The sequence below is a fragment of the Piliocolobus tephrosceles genome, chromosome 1 (genome assembly GCF_002776525.5).
Source record: "Piliocolobus tephrosceles isolate RC106 chromosome 1, ASM277652v3, whole genome shotgun sequence".
In the NCBI taxonomy this organism is placed as follows: domain Eukaryota; kingdom Metazoa; phylum Chordata; class Mammalia; order Primates; family Cercopithecidae; genus Piliocolobus; species Piliocolobus tephrosceles.
The window spans coordinates 22,351,000-22,369,321 of record NC_045434.1 but is presented as its reverse complement, the minus strand read 5'-3'; the positions used below and the strand labels follow the sequence as shown (position 1 = coordinate 22,369,321).

Here is an 18,322-nt window from a genome sequence, read left to right as displayed (position 1 = left end):
AACTATTTGTATTGAGTTTTTATAATTGCTTCGTTCATCCCTATGATATTATTTCAGTTAACTACTGAAGAGTACCAACCTTAACTAGGTGCCAGCCTTAGCTATCTCAGTTAATCCCTGCTTCACAGATAAGGGAATTGGGGCTTACTAGGCTCAGTCATATGGCCAATGCCATTTAGCAGGGAAGGGGTAGAGTTATACGTGAAAAAGGTTTCTTTGACTCTAAGGCACATGTTTTTTTGCCCTTCTTTTCCCTATTTTCTCCTCTCTGTTCTCTCTCCCTTCTCTTTCCTCTTTTTCTCACCCTGTTTTGTTGTCTCTTTCCCTTATTCCTTTTCTTCTTTCTACCCTCTTTGCCTCTCTCTCAACCACACAGTACCATTCTTGTCTTGAAGCTTTGTGGCGTATCTCCACTAAGCTTGGGAGTATAAGTTGTGTTTTTGCAGTTATACCCTTCTCTGACCTATCCTGAAAGACTGATATGGCTTGCATGACAAACGAGATGTTCAGCATCGCGGTTCCAGTCCATTCTGCAGCCTCTGGGGCTTGTTATCTCCTCAGAGAGTAGGAGGCACTCTTGCAAGTGGACTATGGGGAGGAAGGGAGAGAAACAGAAATGGGAGCTGCTAGTGGAGTAGCTGTCATGGAGTTTCAGGCTAGTCACCTGCTTAAAGGATAATTTTCCTGACTCTTGGGATGTAAAAAATGTGTTCTAATATTAAATTCTGTTTATTGCTGCTGTGAATAAGATGGAAACTACAGCCTTCTAGATGATGGAAACTAACCCAACAGAGACTTTTCTCCTGATGAAGAGCATAGAATTGGAGGGGACAGCAGTCTGCTTTCCATCCTCATGTATAGACATGGAGGGTTCTGAGAGTTGCCCTGAACCTTGATGAAAACCCTAAGCTTTGGAGAGGCTGAGATAATTTCAGCCTACACCTTTGCCTATGTACCCTCCCCCACCTCCAAAATCAGCCACTGATTCTGAAATGTCATCTAGGTGACATCCCTCCGCCCCTTCACTTACTAAATACCCACAGCTGGCTCCCTGAAAATCTTCCCTGACAAGTCAGATCAGGTGATGTTGTGTTCAAGCTGGTGCACTAGGGGCAGACCTAATGGGACGTGAATGCCAAGGATGATGCATAGGATCTGACAGAGGGAGTTTTTAAAGTAATGTACTTGCTACTTAACTATTTCATGCTCACAATTTTTTAGAGGCAGCAGGTAGAGCAAGAATGTGGGGATCTGCATGGATAGCAAGGAGAGGGTGGCCCATTAAAAGAGAGGATATAATTAGGGTTTATTAAGGCTTAAAATGCATACTTCTTAGTGTGATCACCATAATGCATTGGAAAGAATATGCACTAAAGAACCCCTCATTCTGCACAGGCGTAAGCAAACAGCTTTGCTTTCCTTGTTTCATCTGTCAACATTACAATATCCCCAATTCAGGATCCCCTTTCATAGATGAGTATATTGAGGCTTAGGTGGGTCATAAACTTTCCCACTGTTGTCCTGGGCATTATGGTGACCTCTGCATGTCCTGTTGCATGTCAGCTGTGCAAGAAGAAAGACAGAGGAGCCGGGAGCGAGCCGAGAGTGAGGCAGAATGTGCCAGTAGTGGTCATGAAGACATGCCTGTGGAGAGGATTCTAGAAGCTGAACTTGCTGTTGAACCAAAGACAGAATCCTACGGTGACATGAACATGGAGAACTCGGTATGTGCTCTTAGACACACGTGTGTGTTCCATTTCTTGGGTAGGACTGGAAATGGGAGAAAGGGGTGTATTTGAGTCCTGGGAACTGTCCCTCACAGTACTTTGTTCCTTTTTCAGACAAATGACCCTGTTACCAACATATGTCATGCTGCTGACAAGCAGCTTTTCACCCTCGTTGAATGGGCCAAGCGTATTCCCCACTTCTCTGACCTCACCTTGGAGGACCAGGTCATTTTGCTTCGGGCAGGTAAAGCATATTGGCTGCCTTTTTCCCTGGGACAGTTTTGAAATTGCTCCCGGGATCCTAAGAAAAGTAACCTGATGGAGCTGCAACATGTCCAAGCCATGTACCATGTTGATGATGAAATAACCCTATGCAGGGCTGTTCATTCCCAAATTAAGCATTGTTAATGAGGGAGTGGGACTCTCTTCCCATGCAAATTTTACCATGGCTTTATAATTTGCATACATTTTTAAAAGACTATTAAATCATTTTTATTGAGGATAATTTGAAGTAGTGCCTCATTATTGTAATGAAATTGGCAAATAGAGGTATTCCCATTTCATAGGTGAGATAAAGAAGCCAAAGATGTTTGCTCAAGCTTGTACTAGATGGGTTCCACAATCTTCCTATTTTAAGACTCAATGTGCTGTATTTTCTCTTGCCTCCTATTTCTGGGACACTTGTAGGCCATTGACATATGCCATATCTCCTATTTGTCACTGAGCCAGCAGGGAAATTTCATGAAGATTGGCTGAGCATTGGGAACCAGTCCACTCATTCATCCCTGTTAGATAATGAACATGACATATGAGTGTCAGCTGAAAGTTACAGACTGTGTTGGGTGTTACTAGACAATGCCAAAGAAAAAAAACTAGGTTGTCAGGTCTTGGGGGCAGAAACTGCAAGGTATATTAGCTTTATCCACCATGGAAGCTAACATAGTGACCATTATCTGCTAAATGTTCAATCCACGTTTGTTGACTGATTAAAGAAAAAAGAATCATTATCCTCAAGCTCTCATTCTGAGTTGCGTCTGAGAGAGAGTGGGGGATGTGCAGAGCCATGTCAGGAGACCCCAGTCTTATCCTTTTTTTCTTCACTAATTAGCTGTGTCATCTTGAACTAATTCTTAACCTCTCTAGATTGTCAATTCTGCTTGTGTTATGTGGAATAATAGTACATGCCTTGGGTGATTATAAATAAAGAAAGAATGTGGTCTGTTTTCCCTCAAGACCTCCTCTTTATCCTTGCAGGGTGGAATGAATTGCTGATTGCCTCTTTCTCCCACCGCTCAGTTTCCGTGCAGGATGGCATCCTTCTGGCCACGGGTTTACATGTCCACCGGAGCAGTGCTCATAGTGCTGGGGTCGGCTCCATCTTTGACAGGTGTCTCTCTCCTGCTTCCAGTATTTGTGTGTATTATATGTGTGTGTGTGTATACACATGTGTGTATACATGAATTCTCATGTGGGTATGAACCTCTGGGTAGTGCTGGGATGAAGGATGGGCAGCCCAGTTAGCTGCACATGACCATGCAGAGACCACTAGGCACACGAAACTATAAACCTGGGGAATGAGGGAGAGAATAAAAGAAAGGTTGAGATCACAATAAGATGGAGCCAGTCAGAGGCCAGCACAGTTGCCAGGCAGATAGGAGAATCTGTTCTCCCAATGGGTTTCCCAGGGAGAGATTAGATCTTGACATCAGCTAGTACGTTGTGGGTAGAGAGGGTGAACTGTTTATCCTAGGGGCCAAGGATGGGAAAGGGATCAGGATCTGTCCTCAAGAAGCCAGGCAAGATGGACTGTTTATGCTAGGCTCTGGATGATCTCAGAAGGAGGCCTGCAGCAGGAGCAAATCCATCTTGGTCAGGCAGGGACGCCCTGACAGAAATTCTGTGCCTTCAATGATACTACAGGAAAATTAAGCCATCTGACAAGGATGAATAAAATGAGTGGTTAATAACTTGAGAGTGAGAGGATGGAGAACTGGTAAAGAGGAGAATTAAGTTGAAATTAATCTCTCTGTCCGATGCCAGGGCCCCGTGGCCCCTTTCCACCTCCATCGTAAATGGTCTTCTTTGGTCAGGTGCACATCCACTGAGCTGTCTCTACTACCTCCCTGCCCTATCCCACATGTTCCACGTAGAGTCCAACATGGTGTTTGGAATGATTCATCCCTCTTCGTGGTGCCAGGACCTTTCTACCAGTTCAGTGAATGCTGCCCTCTGCTGTGTTTTTCTAGACCTGCAATCCCCTTACCTTGCTTTGCCTGTTGGGTTTTTAATTTCCAAGACGTCCATGATGACTTTCTGTTTCCCTGCATTCATTGCCCACCTGGACTTTGCTCTTTGGAGCCCACTTGGACTTTGCTCATGGCAGCTATATTCCTGGGCATCATGCTGCTGCTTGTTTTTATGTCTGTTTCTTTAGTTAAACTGTAGTCTCCTTGCAATGAGGGGTTGCATCTTTTACATTTCTGTACCCCTAGTAACTGGTACATCATCTGGAAACAGGGTGGGCATAGAAACATTTTGGTTGAATTCATTTTATTGGCTCTTCGCCTGTTACTCATGGTTTTCTCATTACCCTCTTGTTTCCTATTAACAGAGTTCTAACTGAGCTGGTTTCCAAAATGAAAGACATGCAGATGGACAAGTCGGAGCTGGGGTGCCTGCGAGCCATTGTGCTCTTTAACCCAGGTGACCACCCTTGGACCCCAGGGGATATGTGTGTTCAGCCCTCTCCACTGTCAGCCTCCAGTGCTCCCATGTTGTTAGTCCTCCAGCTCAGCTGAGACAGAGACCGCAGAGCCAGGAATCCAGGAGAGCTCACAGTGTCAGCTAGAGCCATCTTGAAAAATGTTTTGAATGGGTGTGGCAGGCACGTGCCTGGGGCAAGTGGGGAAGATGAAAGATGATGGTGGCCCAGGGTGGCAGTGAAGGGGGTGGTAAAAAGCGGTCAGATTCTAGATATATTTCTAGGTAAAGCCACTGTGATTTGCCGATGGATTGAATGTAGAATGAGAAAGAAAGGAGTTAAATATGACTCTCTGTTTTTTTTTTTTTTTTTAAGTTTTGTTTTCCTGAACAATGGGAAAAATGAAGTTCTCTACACTGAGATGGGGAAAACTCCATGAGGAGCAAGTTCTGAGAGTGGGTGGGTAGGAATCAGGATCTTGTCTTTGGACATTAAAATAGGAGATGGGTAGTAGATATCCAAGAGTGGCTTCCCAGGAAGCAACTGCTCATATAAGCCTGGACTTCATGGGAGAAGCCATGAGCATCGGAGGGCTGTCAGCCTCTGCCTGTGTAAGGCCATGACACTGGGGTGAGATCATCTGGGAAGATAGAGCAGAGAAGACGGCTAGGGACTGAGCCCTGGGGCATGCCAACATTTAGAGGTCAGGGAGAAAAGGAAGAGCCAGCAAAGGAACCTGAGAAGGAGCAGGCAGTGAGATAAGGAGAGAATCAGAAGGGTGGTGTCCTGGAGGCTTGAGGGAAAATAGTCTTTCAAGGAGGCGATCAGCTCCAGCAAATGCTACTGTGGTCAAGAAAGAGGAACCTTCAGAATTATGTAATCATTCATGCAGAGGCTTTATCTCCAGAATTAGGCAGTTAGTTCATCAATGCAGGACATGTGCCAATTCAGCTTTTGTGCCCCATCTTATCACTTAGTCCATGCTTAGCACATAGTAGGCACTCGGTAAATGTGTGCAGGTAATATTTCGAGAATGGTCTGGATAAAATAAAGCTCTCCTTCTTAGAGTCAGTGGTGGGTACATTTGCCTATTCATGGAGTTTAAAATCTTTGCCCTAAGAGTTTTTTGGGTAAATTGGACACGGAAAGAACAGCAAGGGAGCACGAATGACCAGCTTTGTTTATTTCACACTTGTCCCTATCCAGGGTGTCTCTAGCAACTCTAGGGAGGGTGGCCAGAGGGAATGGGGACAGCCTCTGCTGGAGGGTGCGTAATCAAAGGCTAACTCAGTCATCTCTTTTAGATGCCAAGGGCCTGTCCAACCCCTCTGAGGTGGAGACTCTGCGAGAGAAGGTTTATGCCACCCTCGAGGCCTACACCAAGCAGAAGTATCCAGAACAGCCAGGCAGGTGAGAGAGTGCTGGCAGAATGGTAGTAACAGCAGCAACTACTCCCATTCTTCAACTACTGAGCCCCTAAAGTGCAGCAGGCACTGTTTAGGTGTTTTCAAATGTTATTTAATCTTCATAACAAGCTGAAAGCCACAAAAATGTTAATTCCATGGTGCTAGCGGCCTTATCTGTCTTATTCACCATTTACTCCTCTAACCTCAACATGTAAAGCAGTGCCCGACACATAGCACACATCTTTAAATGGAGGATGAATAGCAAACAAATGAATAAATGTGGGAATTATTATCTCCAATTTCTATCAAAAAACAGAACCTCAGAAATGTTAAGTAACTTGCCGAAGACCATAATGCTAGCACGTGGTAGAGGTGAGATGAGAACCCAGTTCGTGTGATTTCACAGAGCCTGTGTTTGAGGTGTGACTGCATTGCTTTCTGGTCTGTCCCCATAGAAACCCCCATGCAGGAGGAAGTACAGGCTTTGGTAGCCAGAAGGCATGGCAGCTGGTCCCCAGGGTGCCATGTGTGTGGCATCTGGGGAGGTGCTGGGTCTGGGTCTGGCTCCTCATTTGGAAAGGTGGATGTCGGTCTAGCAGATCTCTGAGGCCATCTAGCAGTATAGGTATTTCTGAGTTATTAAAAGATATTCTCAAAAGTTTTTTCCAACGTACAGCTAAGCCAAAGAGTTTTCCCTGTCTGCTAATGCCAGTTAAAATGAGAAAATATGATCCTCAAATCTCATAGAAATTGGAAATGAAACTGAAAAGACTGTCTTAAAGACATTAATTTTGTTTGAAGGATTAATTTTACATGCTCCCAATGCTCACTAATTATTTCTATTCCTCTGTAAAGTCTAATATCTACTTAGCTGTTTATCCTGGATCATAAGCCGACATCTAGCAATTGTCCAGAAGAGACTGAGCTGTGTTTTTTGTTGGAGGCTGTGGATGAATTTGAGTAGTGGGTTTTGGCCCTTTGGTGCAATGAATAGGCAGGGCCTAGTATATTAGTGAGATTAAGCTGAATAGACCCACCAGGTGCCACCAGTTTAACACAAGCGTCTATTGCTTGCTCACAAATCTGGGTGGGCAGTCAGTTCAGAGAGGTGGTTGTCTTGCACGCCATCACTCAGGGACCAAGTCTCCTTTTTTCCTGTGTCTCCACCATGACCCAGAGCCATACTGTGTTTTGCATTCGGATGATGGAAGCGGGAAGAGGTGGAGGAGCAGAGAGGCGAGGCCATATGGGCCAGACCTGGGTCTTAGAGCGCCCTCATCTTTTCCTTCACTTTCATTGGCTGATTCCAAGTCACGCGGCCCAGCTGGCCACAAAGGAGGCTGGAGAATGTACCCTGTTTTATGCCAAGGAAGAGAAGAGAAGATTGGATTTTGGCGAATCTAGCAGTTCACTATAGATGAGATTGAGAGAGCTCTGATCAAGGGGTCAGGACCTGGCTGCCAGCATTGGCTTGACCTCTGTCAGGTGTGAGCCCTGAGCAAGTCATCTTAACTGAAGCCCTGAGCTGGATGCTTTCTATCAAATCTTCCATTTTTTGAGAACATACTGTGTGCAGGGCATTAGAAATAATGAGTGTCATATATATCATTTTCCTGAAATTGGCTCTATGACTTGCTGTTTTTCTTTAAAAACCAACAAAAAACTCCAACTCCCTTTTTTTCCTAATTATAAAAGCAATGCATGCTTTGGTTAAAAAAAAAAACCATTAGAAAAATATTTTTTAAAAATATGTGGTGGCTCACGCCTGTAATCCCAGCACTTTGGTAAGCCGAGGCTGGTGGATCACCTGAGGTCGGTTGTTCGAGATAGCCTGACCAACATGTAGCAATCCTGTCTCTACTAATAATACAAAAATTAGCCGGGTGTGGTGCATGCACCTATACTCCCAGCTACGCGGGAGGTTGAGGCAGCAGAATCACTTGAACGGGGGAGGCGAAGGTTGTGGTGAGCCGAGATCGTGCCATTGCACTCCAGCCTGGACAACGAGAGCGAAACTCCATCAAAAAAAAAAAAAAAGCAGATAATAAGAACTTATTGTAAATATTTTGGTATATTTCTTTCCAGTATCCTCATGTATCTATTATGTCTCGTGTGTATCTTCGTGTATCTATTATGCATTATGCATATCCTGTATGCATTGCTAGATATGAAATTATACAGTTTTGTGTGTTATTTTCTTCCCTTAGCCATTCTAGAAATTGTATTCAATTATTGACAGCTACAAATGATCATTTTCAGTGATTTTGTAATATTTTGCAGTGTGAACATATCCTAATGTATTTAGCCATTGCCCTGTGATTGATATTTGGGTTGTTTCTAATTCATATCACTTTGAAAATTTTGGAACTTGACTATTCTGTCAGAAGACGACTGGTAGGGGGCTGGACTGCCTCCACACACTGGGGAGAGAGGCCAACGTTTGTTGCCAGGACTAGAGCAGAACCTGGAACTGCAGAGAGGTAGCAGAGGAGGGGTCCACTGCATAGTCTCCTGGGTTTGTCCAGCACAGCTTGGACTGAGGGTGACTGCCCTGATCAAGTGTTCATAGTTGGCTCAGCAGGTATATCGGGGTGTCGCTGGCCAGGCATGTGGGTGTGCTGAGGGCTGGTCACCTCTGGTCGGCAGAACCTGGTTGAAGGGGATCCTGGCACAGCCAGGTAGAGGCAGATTTCTCAGTGGGAGAGTGCTGCCACTCTGTGGAGATGTCTCAGAAGTGCATGTCACAGGGGCCACGTTCTGCTTTCGCTGTGATCAGAAAGCAGAGATCAAAAGTCAGGTCACAGAACTCACACACACACTCTCTTGCACGCACAGCAGGCACCTTCAAAGGCATACATCTCCCTTGCTGCTAACCTGTGGGCAAGGAATGCTGTGACATTCGTCTGTTAGATTTGATCTCAGTTCCTAAATCCAGATCACACAACAAAGAGGGCAGTATGATGGCATACTTAGAATTTTGGATGTTGTAAAATCTTGGCCTTTTTAGAGTTAAAAAAAAATTTTAGAGTTAATCCCAGTCTAACTTGGCACTTACGGAGAAGCCGTTTCCTTTGCCTACTTCCGTAAAGCTTAATGGCAGAGGCACAGCCGGGAGTTCAGACTCCTCATTGTCTAACTACCTCTTTCCTGAATGGTGATGCCACTCAAATGCTTTCAGGGGCTTTACCACTGGAGGCTTTCGAAGTAATGTGTGGCATTGGCATAGATCTTTAATTTTTCCATGTAGGGAAGCAATTTCTACTTTTTTAGATGGTGCCACTTTATTTTCTTTGTATTGCTACATTTCTTTAAAATGTCATATGGCATGAGAATAGAAATATACACATTTTCAAGGAACATTGAAATTCTCATTTGTAACTTTTTCATTAAATAATACTGTGACACTCAGTAAAGATTCATCTGGAACCAGAAATCTCTGACTTAGGGCCGTAGTGACTAATGTGATTTTGGTCCTTGAGCTTTTTATTGGAAGTTGTGAGTAGAGTGACTTCATATCTAGTAGCATTAATAACATTAAAAATGAGTTGGCATTGCATTGTGCACAGGGGGCACAATGTCACAGAGTGGAAAATGTCACAGAAAGAGGTGCCCGAAAGGACATGCAGATGGGAGATGAATTCCTTCACACACTGTTCTTTCTCCCTTTTGTGAACCTCACAACAAATGTCTTTAGTTATCGAAAAATGCGTGTGAGGGTGTGTATGAGTGAGGGAGGGTGTGTGCGCGCATGTGTGCATGTTGTAAGAGCATGTTAGAGTGTGAGTGTGCAGTGTGTCTGCATGTGTGTATGTGTGAGTGCATGCATGTACATGTGTGTATGATGTGCATGTGTACGTATGTGAGACCACAGGCATGAGATATGTGAGATTAAGTGTGTGCACATGTGTATGTGTATTGTGTGTAATGTGCAATGAATACAGTGCGAGAGCATATGAGTGTGTGGATGTGTGTGCAAACACATGAAGTATGTGTGAAGGTGTGTATACATGAGAGTGTGTGAAGCTGCGTGTGCGTGAGTGTGTGTGAAGTGTGTGTGCAGGCGAGTGTGTGAAGGTGTGTGTGCATGCACATGTGAGGTCATGTGAAAGTGTGCGTGCGTGGGCGTGTATGTGTGAGGGTGTGTGTAAGCGCCTGTGTGTGAGGGAATGTGAGAGTGTGAGAGTGCGAGTGTGCATGTGTGTGAGTGGTGAGGATGTGTGTGCGGGCACATGGGTGTGAAGCATGTGCGAGTGTGTATGATAATGTGTGGGTCAGTGTATATGCATGTGTGCATGTATCCTCTCCCCAAACAGACCATAGACTCCTCAGGGACAGAGACTATGATTTTCTATCTCCTCTTTTCCTAATTTAAGGGTAAGCACAGACTAAGAAGTTGACCATAAAAATTGGTAACAATTGGCCAGGCACAGTGGTTCACGCCTGTAATTCCAGCACTTTGGGAGGCTGAGGTGCGTGGATCACCTGAGGTCAGGAATTTGAGACCAGCCTGGCGAACATGGAAAAATCCCGTCTCTACTGAAAATACAAAAATGTAGCCAGGTATTGTGGCGGGAGCCTGTATTCGCAGCTACTTGGGAGGCTGAGGCAGGAGAATTGCTTGAACCCGGGAGGCAGAAGTTGCAGTGAGCTGAGACTGGGCCGTTGCACTCCAGCCTGGGCAACAAGAGTGAAACTCTGTCTCAGAAAAAAAAAAAAAAAATTGGTAACAATTGGTTACAAATTGGCAACAAAAATTTGGTGACTGTGGACCCCAAGGCATGTGCTGGCAGTCTCACCTACTTAGGAGGCTGAGGCAAGAGGATCGATTGAGCCTGGGTACCCAGGTCCAGCCTGAGCACCATGGTGAGACCTCATTCTTAAAAATATTTTTTGTGGGGGCTGGAAACTAAAACAAATTGATGGCATGATGGCCAGAGTAAGGTTCTCAAACATGTTCATCTAATGATGACAGCTGCCATGGACTGAGCACATTCAGTGCCTCACGCTCGGCTCTAGGTGCCTCAGCAGATCTGTGCAGGTACCCGAGGGACACAGAGACTGTGAGGAGCCAGTATGGCTGGCAACGTGAGTGGACAAAGTCATCTAGTTCTTCCTCTTCCCCACCGTGAGTGAGGGGAGCTGAGGGCAGTCCTGGGACGTGGCTACAGAATTGAAGATTCTTGAAGGGTCATGTGCTACAGCTTCTGCCTTTAAGGCTGACGAGCCCTCTAGCCTGCTTCTGAAGCTCTCTAGGCTTGGAGATTCTGTGACTCCCTTGTCTCCCCTGCCAGCTCTTTTATCACAGATTGGTAGAGAAGACCAAGTGGACGGCCTCCCGCCAGCAGGTGCAGGTGTGCAGTGCCTGCCCATCCCTGTTCCTGATGCCTCTTGGCTTCCCTGCAGGTTTGCCAAGCTGCTGCTGCGCCTCCCAGCTCTGCGCTCCATTGGCTTGAAATGTCTGGAGCACCTCTTCTTCTTCAAGCTCATCGGGGACACCCCCATTGACACCTTCCTCATGGAGATGTTGGAGACCCCGCTGCAGATCACCTGAGCCCTACCAGCCACAGCCTCCCCACCCAGGATGACCCCCGGGCAGGATGACCCCCACCCTGCACTTTCCTCCACCTCCCACCCTGACCCCCTTCCTGTCCCAAAATGTGATGCTTATAATAAAGAAAACCTTTCTACACATGAGACTTTTATAGGTGGACTTTTGTATAGATGTTAAAGGTGATACGCTTTGCTGTCTACAGGGCTGCGGGACTTTCTGGGAGTTCTTGGGAAAACTAACCAAGCCTCTGTACATACAATTGGTTTAAATTATTTTTTCATTTGCCCTGGAAAGCAAACAAATGAGTAATAAAATAATATATGTGAAATTGGCACTGCTGGAGCATGGGGTGTGTTATTGTGCTACAGGGAAGTCGACTCAGACATGGAGAAGGGATATCAGAGGCTGGGGTCCTGAGACCATCAATCCCAGAGCACAATGCCTGAATCTAAGCTGGGCTTTGCTGCACAGCAAGCTTTGCCCAGGGGCACATTCTGGGGAGACTGGGAAGAGATGCTGTCTTTCAAAATTAACTTGTTTTTTGTTTGTTTGTTTTTGTTTTTTTTCCGAAGAATAATGAGCAGAAAGAGACTTATTCTAAATGGAGGCAATTTAGTATGAGGCCAAAGGAGAGATGTTCTCTGTCCTGGGAGTTGGTGGAAGATCTTAGGTTCTGGGAGTTGGTGGGAGATGGTAACAAAGGAATAGGTTTTTCTGTTATATCATGAGCTAGCAACAATAGTCAAAAGACTAGAGGACACCAAGTTTGTTTTCCAATCTTATCTAACCCTGTGCAGCCTGTTCTTAAAGGGGAAAGAGAGAAAAGCTCTCCCACCTTCTAGTCTAGGATGTCCAGATTTACATAGTCTTTAAATCCCAACCGTTGGCTGGACCATGAGCTCCTTGAAGGTACAGACTGTGTCTGACACCACACACAGCCCATATAGCTCACTGTCTTTAACTCACATTCCTGCCATCTGCAGGAAGAGGGCTTAACAGATACACAAATCGATGTATGCTATGAATTACGTGGTACCCCCTAGGGTTGTAAATGTAAATGTGCAGCCTGAACAGCTGCACATGGCAGTCCTGTTTCACCTTTTCCATACCATCAGAACCTGACCCAGGGCCTGGTGTACAAAGCACAAAGTAATCTGTGTTGTTGAATTGGGTTCCACACAACTAGAAAGAATCCCCTAAACGACAATGTGGATGACATTTGTCTCATTCCCCATCAATAACTTGTCCCCTCAAAACCCCCATGGTTAACTCTCCAGTCCAAATACATCCCTCAGTACAACTGTAAAAACTAACGTTGCTTTGTTACTAAGAAAAACTTAGGGATCTGTCAGTGTTGGACATTAAGCAATGGAATGTAAATCTTAATTCTGCTGTTCTTTCCCTTGACTTGCGTATCTGCATTTACTGTGAACTATGATGAAAATAGTTGGCGGTGGGTGTTAAAATTTAATTGTAGCCTCCTTGATCTCTTCCCTCTGCCAGCATAATTCACCAGACACATTCAATTGCCTTAAGGTAACAAGGGCGTCCCAGGAAAATTCACTTCCCCCCGCACCACTGGGGGTCACTTGAGTCCCATTCCTTTTCTTTTGTTTGTTTGTTTGCTCGAGACGGACTCTTGCTCTGTTACCCAGGCTGGAGTGCAGGGTGCCATCCTGGCTCACTGCAACCTCTACCTCCCAGGTCTGAGCCATTCTCCTGCCGCAGCCTCCCAAGTAGCTGGGACTACAGGTGTGTGCCACCCTGCCCGGCTAAGTGTTTTGTTTCTAGTAGAGATAGGATTTTGCCATGTCTGGCCAGGTTGGTCTCAAACTCCTGACCTCAAGTCCTCCACCCACGTTGGCCTCCCAAAGTGCTGAGATTATAGGCATGAGCCACCGCTTCCAGCCCCATTCCAATCTTTGATCCCTTTTCCAGCCAACCCTAGCTTTTGCCTGCAGCAAAACACAGACTGGTCAGGGCCCAGCAGGGTGCTACACATCCATCAGGTGTGGTGTCTCCCTAACTCCTCCTAGGGAGCCTCACTGAGCCTGAACGGAAGCTCGGCAGGATCTGGGCTGTCTTCGTTGCATGGGCTGGTCCTATCAGATTCAGGGCCTCAAAGGCCACCTCCTTCCTGAGCTTGTCCTCCTTATACCCTAGCAAGAGCCACTGAGTGGATGTCCAGCCCCACCTGGATTGAGGTTCACCTTCCTGAAGGCCTGGCTCCACAGAAGCCATGGTAAGTTTCCAGGGCCCCACATCTCTGAAGAGCAAGAGCTTTCCTCATTCCACATGCCTCACCTACAAGTGGAATCAGCTGTGTGAGGGGACAGCACGGTCAAGGCTGACAAATGTTTTTGGTGTCCCACACCCTGTACTATGTAGTCTGACTTAAAACAGAGGGATGAAGCCTTGTTTTTCACAAGTTCTCATGGAGCCTGAGCTCACAGCTGCGGGGTGAAAAGCTTGTCACTTGGCTTAGACAGCCGGAGCCTGACTCCTGGCTCTGCCAGCCATAGTCTTGGACTTAGGGAGAGTTACTTACCTTCTCTGCCTCTTATTTCCTTCTCTTATTTGTAAAGGTCAGATGATAATACCCACCTTATAAGGATAAAAAGATGAAAGATGCATAAAGCCTAGTGTAAGAGCACATATGTAAGACATACTTGGGTTCTGAGTCCTGACTTTGTTTTTTTTTTTTTTTTGTGACGGAGTCTCGCTCTGTCACCCAGGCTGGAGTGCAGTGGCCTGATCTCAGCTCACTGCAAGCTCCGCCTCCCGGGTTTATGCCATTCTCCTGCCTCAGCCTCCGGAGTAGCTGGGACTACAGGCGCCCGCCACCTCGCCCGGCTAGTTTTTGTGTATTTTTTAGTAGAGACGGGGTTTCACCCTGTTAGCCAGGATGGTCTCGATCTCCTGACCTCGTGATCCGCCGGTCTCGGCCTCCCAAAGTGCTGGGATTACAGGCTTGAGCCACCGCACCCGGCCGAGTCCTGACTTTGTCATTCATGATGGACTTAAACCTCGCTGAGCCTCAATCACTGAATCTGTAAAATGGGATTCTTGTGAGGATTACATAAGCTAATGCTCTTAGTGCTGTGACTGGCATGGAAGATGGGCAAAAATGTTAATTTATTTTCTGCTGAAGAGTGAGATTGCAATTAAAACATAATCTTGGAGTTTCAAGGAAATTGCCAGAACATTCTATCCCACAGCCTGTCTTGGATCATCCAATATACTGTAAGAGGGATCAAAAATTTCTAGTTTTGGTTTAACACTTTTATTCTAGGTCACATCTTCAGCAGGCAAATGGAAATGAACCACCCCATTTTCCTAATAAACAGTGCTGATAACAGGAAAGCCTGTGTGAGCTGCAGGCACCAAGCGAGCGCAGGACGCTGGTGACTGTGGAGCCTGCCTATGAGTCAGATTGGAGGAAATGCATGCAGGAAGGGGTCATGGTTACAAACACAGGCTCAGAGTCGGCCCAGCCGGCCTCAATTAAAATCCCATCTGATCACTGAGTAACCCTGAGAATGTGATTTAATCTTTTACACCTTAGTTTTCTACTTTGTAAACTGTGAAAAATAATAGTACCTATCCACAGGGGCCTGTTGGGAGAAGCAGATGAGATAATCTGTGAACCATACCAGGGCTATGTCTAGCACATGGTGAGCTCCCAATTAATTTTAGTAAACCATTATTACTATTCATCCAAATATCTTCTACAGGATTCCTGCTCTGGAAAGAAAGTCCAGACTTCATGGAAAAGCTCCGCCCTACACCCAACTCCTTCTCCACACCCTACCTAACCTGAGAGCTCTCCACACCTTAGCCCCCAACCCCCACGCTGACAACTCACCCGTGCAGTGTGGTCCCGCCCTTCCTCACGTGGTTGGTGTGAAAGTTAAGTGAGATAATTTAATGACAGCACTTTGTACATTATTAAAGACTGTGAAAAAGATGTCGTTTGCACAGTATTTCTTGGCCTTGGCCATTTCTTTTCTTATCGTTTAGTGAAATCAACCGAATATTTGTTTATAATTTTATACTGCTTTCTTGTTCAAAAACTTTCAATGACTTGCTTTAGTCTATTAAGCAGTCTCAGGCCAGGCACGATGGCTTATGCCTGTAATCCCAGTACTTTGGGAGGCAGACGTGGGTGGATCACCTGAGGTCGGGAGTTTGAGACCAACCTGGCCAACACGGTGAAACCCCATCTCTACCATGATGGCAGGTGCCTGTAATCCCAGCTACTTGGGAGGCTGAGGCAGGAGAATCAGTTGAACCTGGGAGGCAGAGGTTGCAGTGAGCCAAGATCATGCCATTGCACTATGGCCTGGGTGACAAGAGTAAAACTTGGTCTCAAAAAAAAAAAAGAAAAGCAGTGTCACCAGGGAACAAACGTGTCCCTCCCCACCCCCAGGGACATTTGGCAATATCTGAAGACACTTTTGATGGTCATGACAAGGGGAGTTCCGCTGGATGGAGGCTGGGGATGCTGCTAAACATCTATAACGCACAGGATGGCCCCACAGCAAAGAATTATCTGGCCCAAAATGTCAAAAGTACCGAGATTGTGAAACTCTGCTATAAAGTGTCACTAATGGAATAAAATACCAAATAGTACTTTCCTGTTGTTTTGGTATTTTGGCTAAAGCCCCAAGGTGAGGCCATGAGGTCCCCTCATGTCTTAAGGACTTATGAAGGTAGATGAGCTGGTTCTGTGACTTATTCCTCTTCTTGAGCTGATGTTCATAGAAGACTGGAATTTAAGGAGAGAAGTCCTTAGAATAAGGAGTGTTTGGGGAGTAGAGTAGAGTCATGGCTTTACCCTATCTCTTCAGGGTATACAGTGAGAGGGAGGGATCCCCATTCCCGTGGCAAATGAAGGGGGCAGAAAAGAGCAACTCATCGAGTGGGCGTGGGCACCTACACAATGGGGAGGCTGGCACCTGGCATCCTGGCTGATGCTTGCCTAGCAGCAGAAACCCACTGCCCCCCCCTTGCCACAGAGGGTGGGGAGGGAGAGCTGGGAGGGGCCTGAGCTACCGTGAGCATCGAGATGGATGTCTCTTCTTGATAGAGACCTCTGAGGACAGGGGCCCATTGTGAGGGTGTAAGTGGGGAAGGAAAGGGAGAACACTGTATCCCACCGCCCCCATCCCTGTACTTCGTTTGTCCAGGATGTGGTATTTTCTGTGGGCCAACTGAATTCCCTGAAAAAAAGTTGTGTTTAGAATATCCTGAAGGTACCAAGCCAAGAGAGTGGCCTCTCAAGGCAAGGGGACTCCCGCAGTAGGAGGCTGTGGGTTGAACTTAGTTCCTGTGGGCAGGAACTAAGGGGTCAAGCAGAGCATTCGTTGCCCATACCTGTTACCTCGCAGCACAGAGTTCCCCATGGGGCCTCCCAAAAGCTCACCATGTGCAATAAGAAGAGCCACCTGTTGGTACTTGCCACGTGGAAGGCATCAACGGCGCCACGCACTTAAGAGCACTTCTCTCTCTTCTCATCTTTCCTCCAGGGCCCAATTCCCTGGTAGAGAGAGAGAGAGAAGGAAGACCCACAAAAAGAAGGAGGGGGCAGAAGGTAGAGGCAGAGAGAAGAATTGACCACTAAGTTTGGGTTACACTAGACTTTGTAACTACTGAAGCGAGATATTCTGGGCTTTGCCTGGAGTACTGTTAATAGGCAAGGAGTAGGAATGGCACAGAGCTGGTTTGAAGTCCGGCTGGAAAATAATAAAGTTTTTCTGTTTGATTTCATTGACTGTAGAGGCTTCGCAATACCAGCTGCACTAGTAAAAACCTAGGCCCCAGGCATGCATCAGCTTGACTTTGCCTTCTTTGGTTACCAGTGTCTCAGACTTAGCAACATCATTTTCACTTCTGCCCCAGAAGAGTCTAGATGGCTTGTCTGAGCCCATCTGTCCAATATCAGTTGTTATGATTTAGTTCTGCCCCTGAGATAAGCCCCAGCTTTTTATCAGGGCAATCAAGGCTGTCCATGGCTAGGCCCCAAAGAAAAAGTTCCCAGCTCTCTCCTTCTGTACATCACACACACCTCCAGCTGATTTAGCTATTTCTCAAATGACCTGCTGTCTATGTCTTTGCTCAGACATTCCTCTCTGCCTGGCATGACTCCTTCACCAGCTGTATCTACCCAAGTCCTACTCCTCCGTTAAGATCAGTTCAAAGGCCACATCTATGTGAAGCTCTTCCTGATCTCTCCATCTTTGTGACATTATCATTATTCTGTGTCTCCATTAGGAACCCATTCAGCACTGCGCGTTGCATTATTGACTGGTTGTATATGCTATCAACTTTACTTGTAAATTCCTTGAGAGCAGGAGATCATGTCTGATTCAATTGCATATACACAACATCTCTGAATGGAGTGCCCAGCCCAAAGTTGCCATTCAACACATGTTAGTGCAATTGGCACCTCTGGTTTCATTCCCAGCACGTGGCAGCCCCACTGAAAGTGGTGTGTTCCCAAAGTAAGCTCAGGAGCCTCCCCACTGGAGCCCTGAGCCAGAAAACCAGTCCTGGGTAGGATGTTAAGAGAAGATATGAGGTCTCCACTGCCTTCTAAGTTACTCTTCATGGGCACAGTGGGCAATGGCCCAAGAACTTGAGGCATGTTCTTTGCCTTCAGGGAACTTACAATGGAGACAAGCAGAAAGCACAAGGATCAAGGGGTCCTAAGCAATGATACATCTACAGCACTTTGAAGTTCACAAAGCCCATGCAAAGATCTGTGGTGGTAATCTGGCTTTGGAGAAGAAGGCAGGGGAGCTGTTGAGGTCTCCATGTTAAAAATAAGAAACTGAGACTCTAGAGATTCAATGACTTGTCTTAGGACACATATGGTGGTAGCATGAGGAACTCAGCTACTCTCACAGCAGATGCAGAGCCAGTGCCACTCAACTCC

At 46.2% G+C, this 18,322-nt stretch overlaps 1 protein-coding gene across 2 annotated transcripts in view; it reads left to right on the top strand.

Annotated features, from left to right (window-relative positions):
* RXRG (retinoid X receptor gamma) overlaps positions 1-11,719 on the top strand; it is a 45,065-nt gene extending 33,346 nt beyond the window's left edge. The window contains exons 6-11 of one of the 2 annotated variants that reach the window (XM_023207011.1): positions 1,564-1,724; positions 1,842-1,971; positions 2,982-3,114; positions 4,339-4,430; positions 5,733-5,838; positions 11,238-11,719. In XM_023207011.1, coding sequence (XP_023062779.1) covers positions 1,564-1,724; positions 1,842-1,971; positions 2,982-3,114; positions 4,339-4,430; positions 5,733-5,838; positions 11,238-11,385 — 770 coding nt within the window. In that variant the 3' untranslated portion in view covers positions 11,386-11,719. The remainder of the gene's footprint in view (positions 1-1,563; positions 1,725-1,841; positions 1,972-2,981; positions 3,115-4,338; positions 4,431-5,732; positions 5,839-11,237) is intronic. The other variant, XM_023207010.2, reaches the window with a different exon arrangement.
* The last annotated feature ends 6,603 nt before the right edge of the window (positions 11,720-18,322 follow it).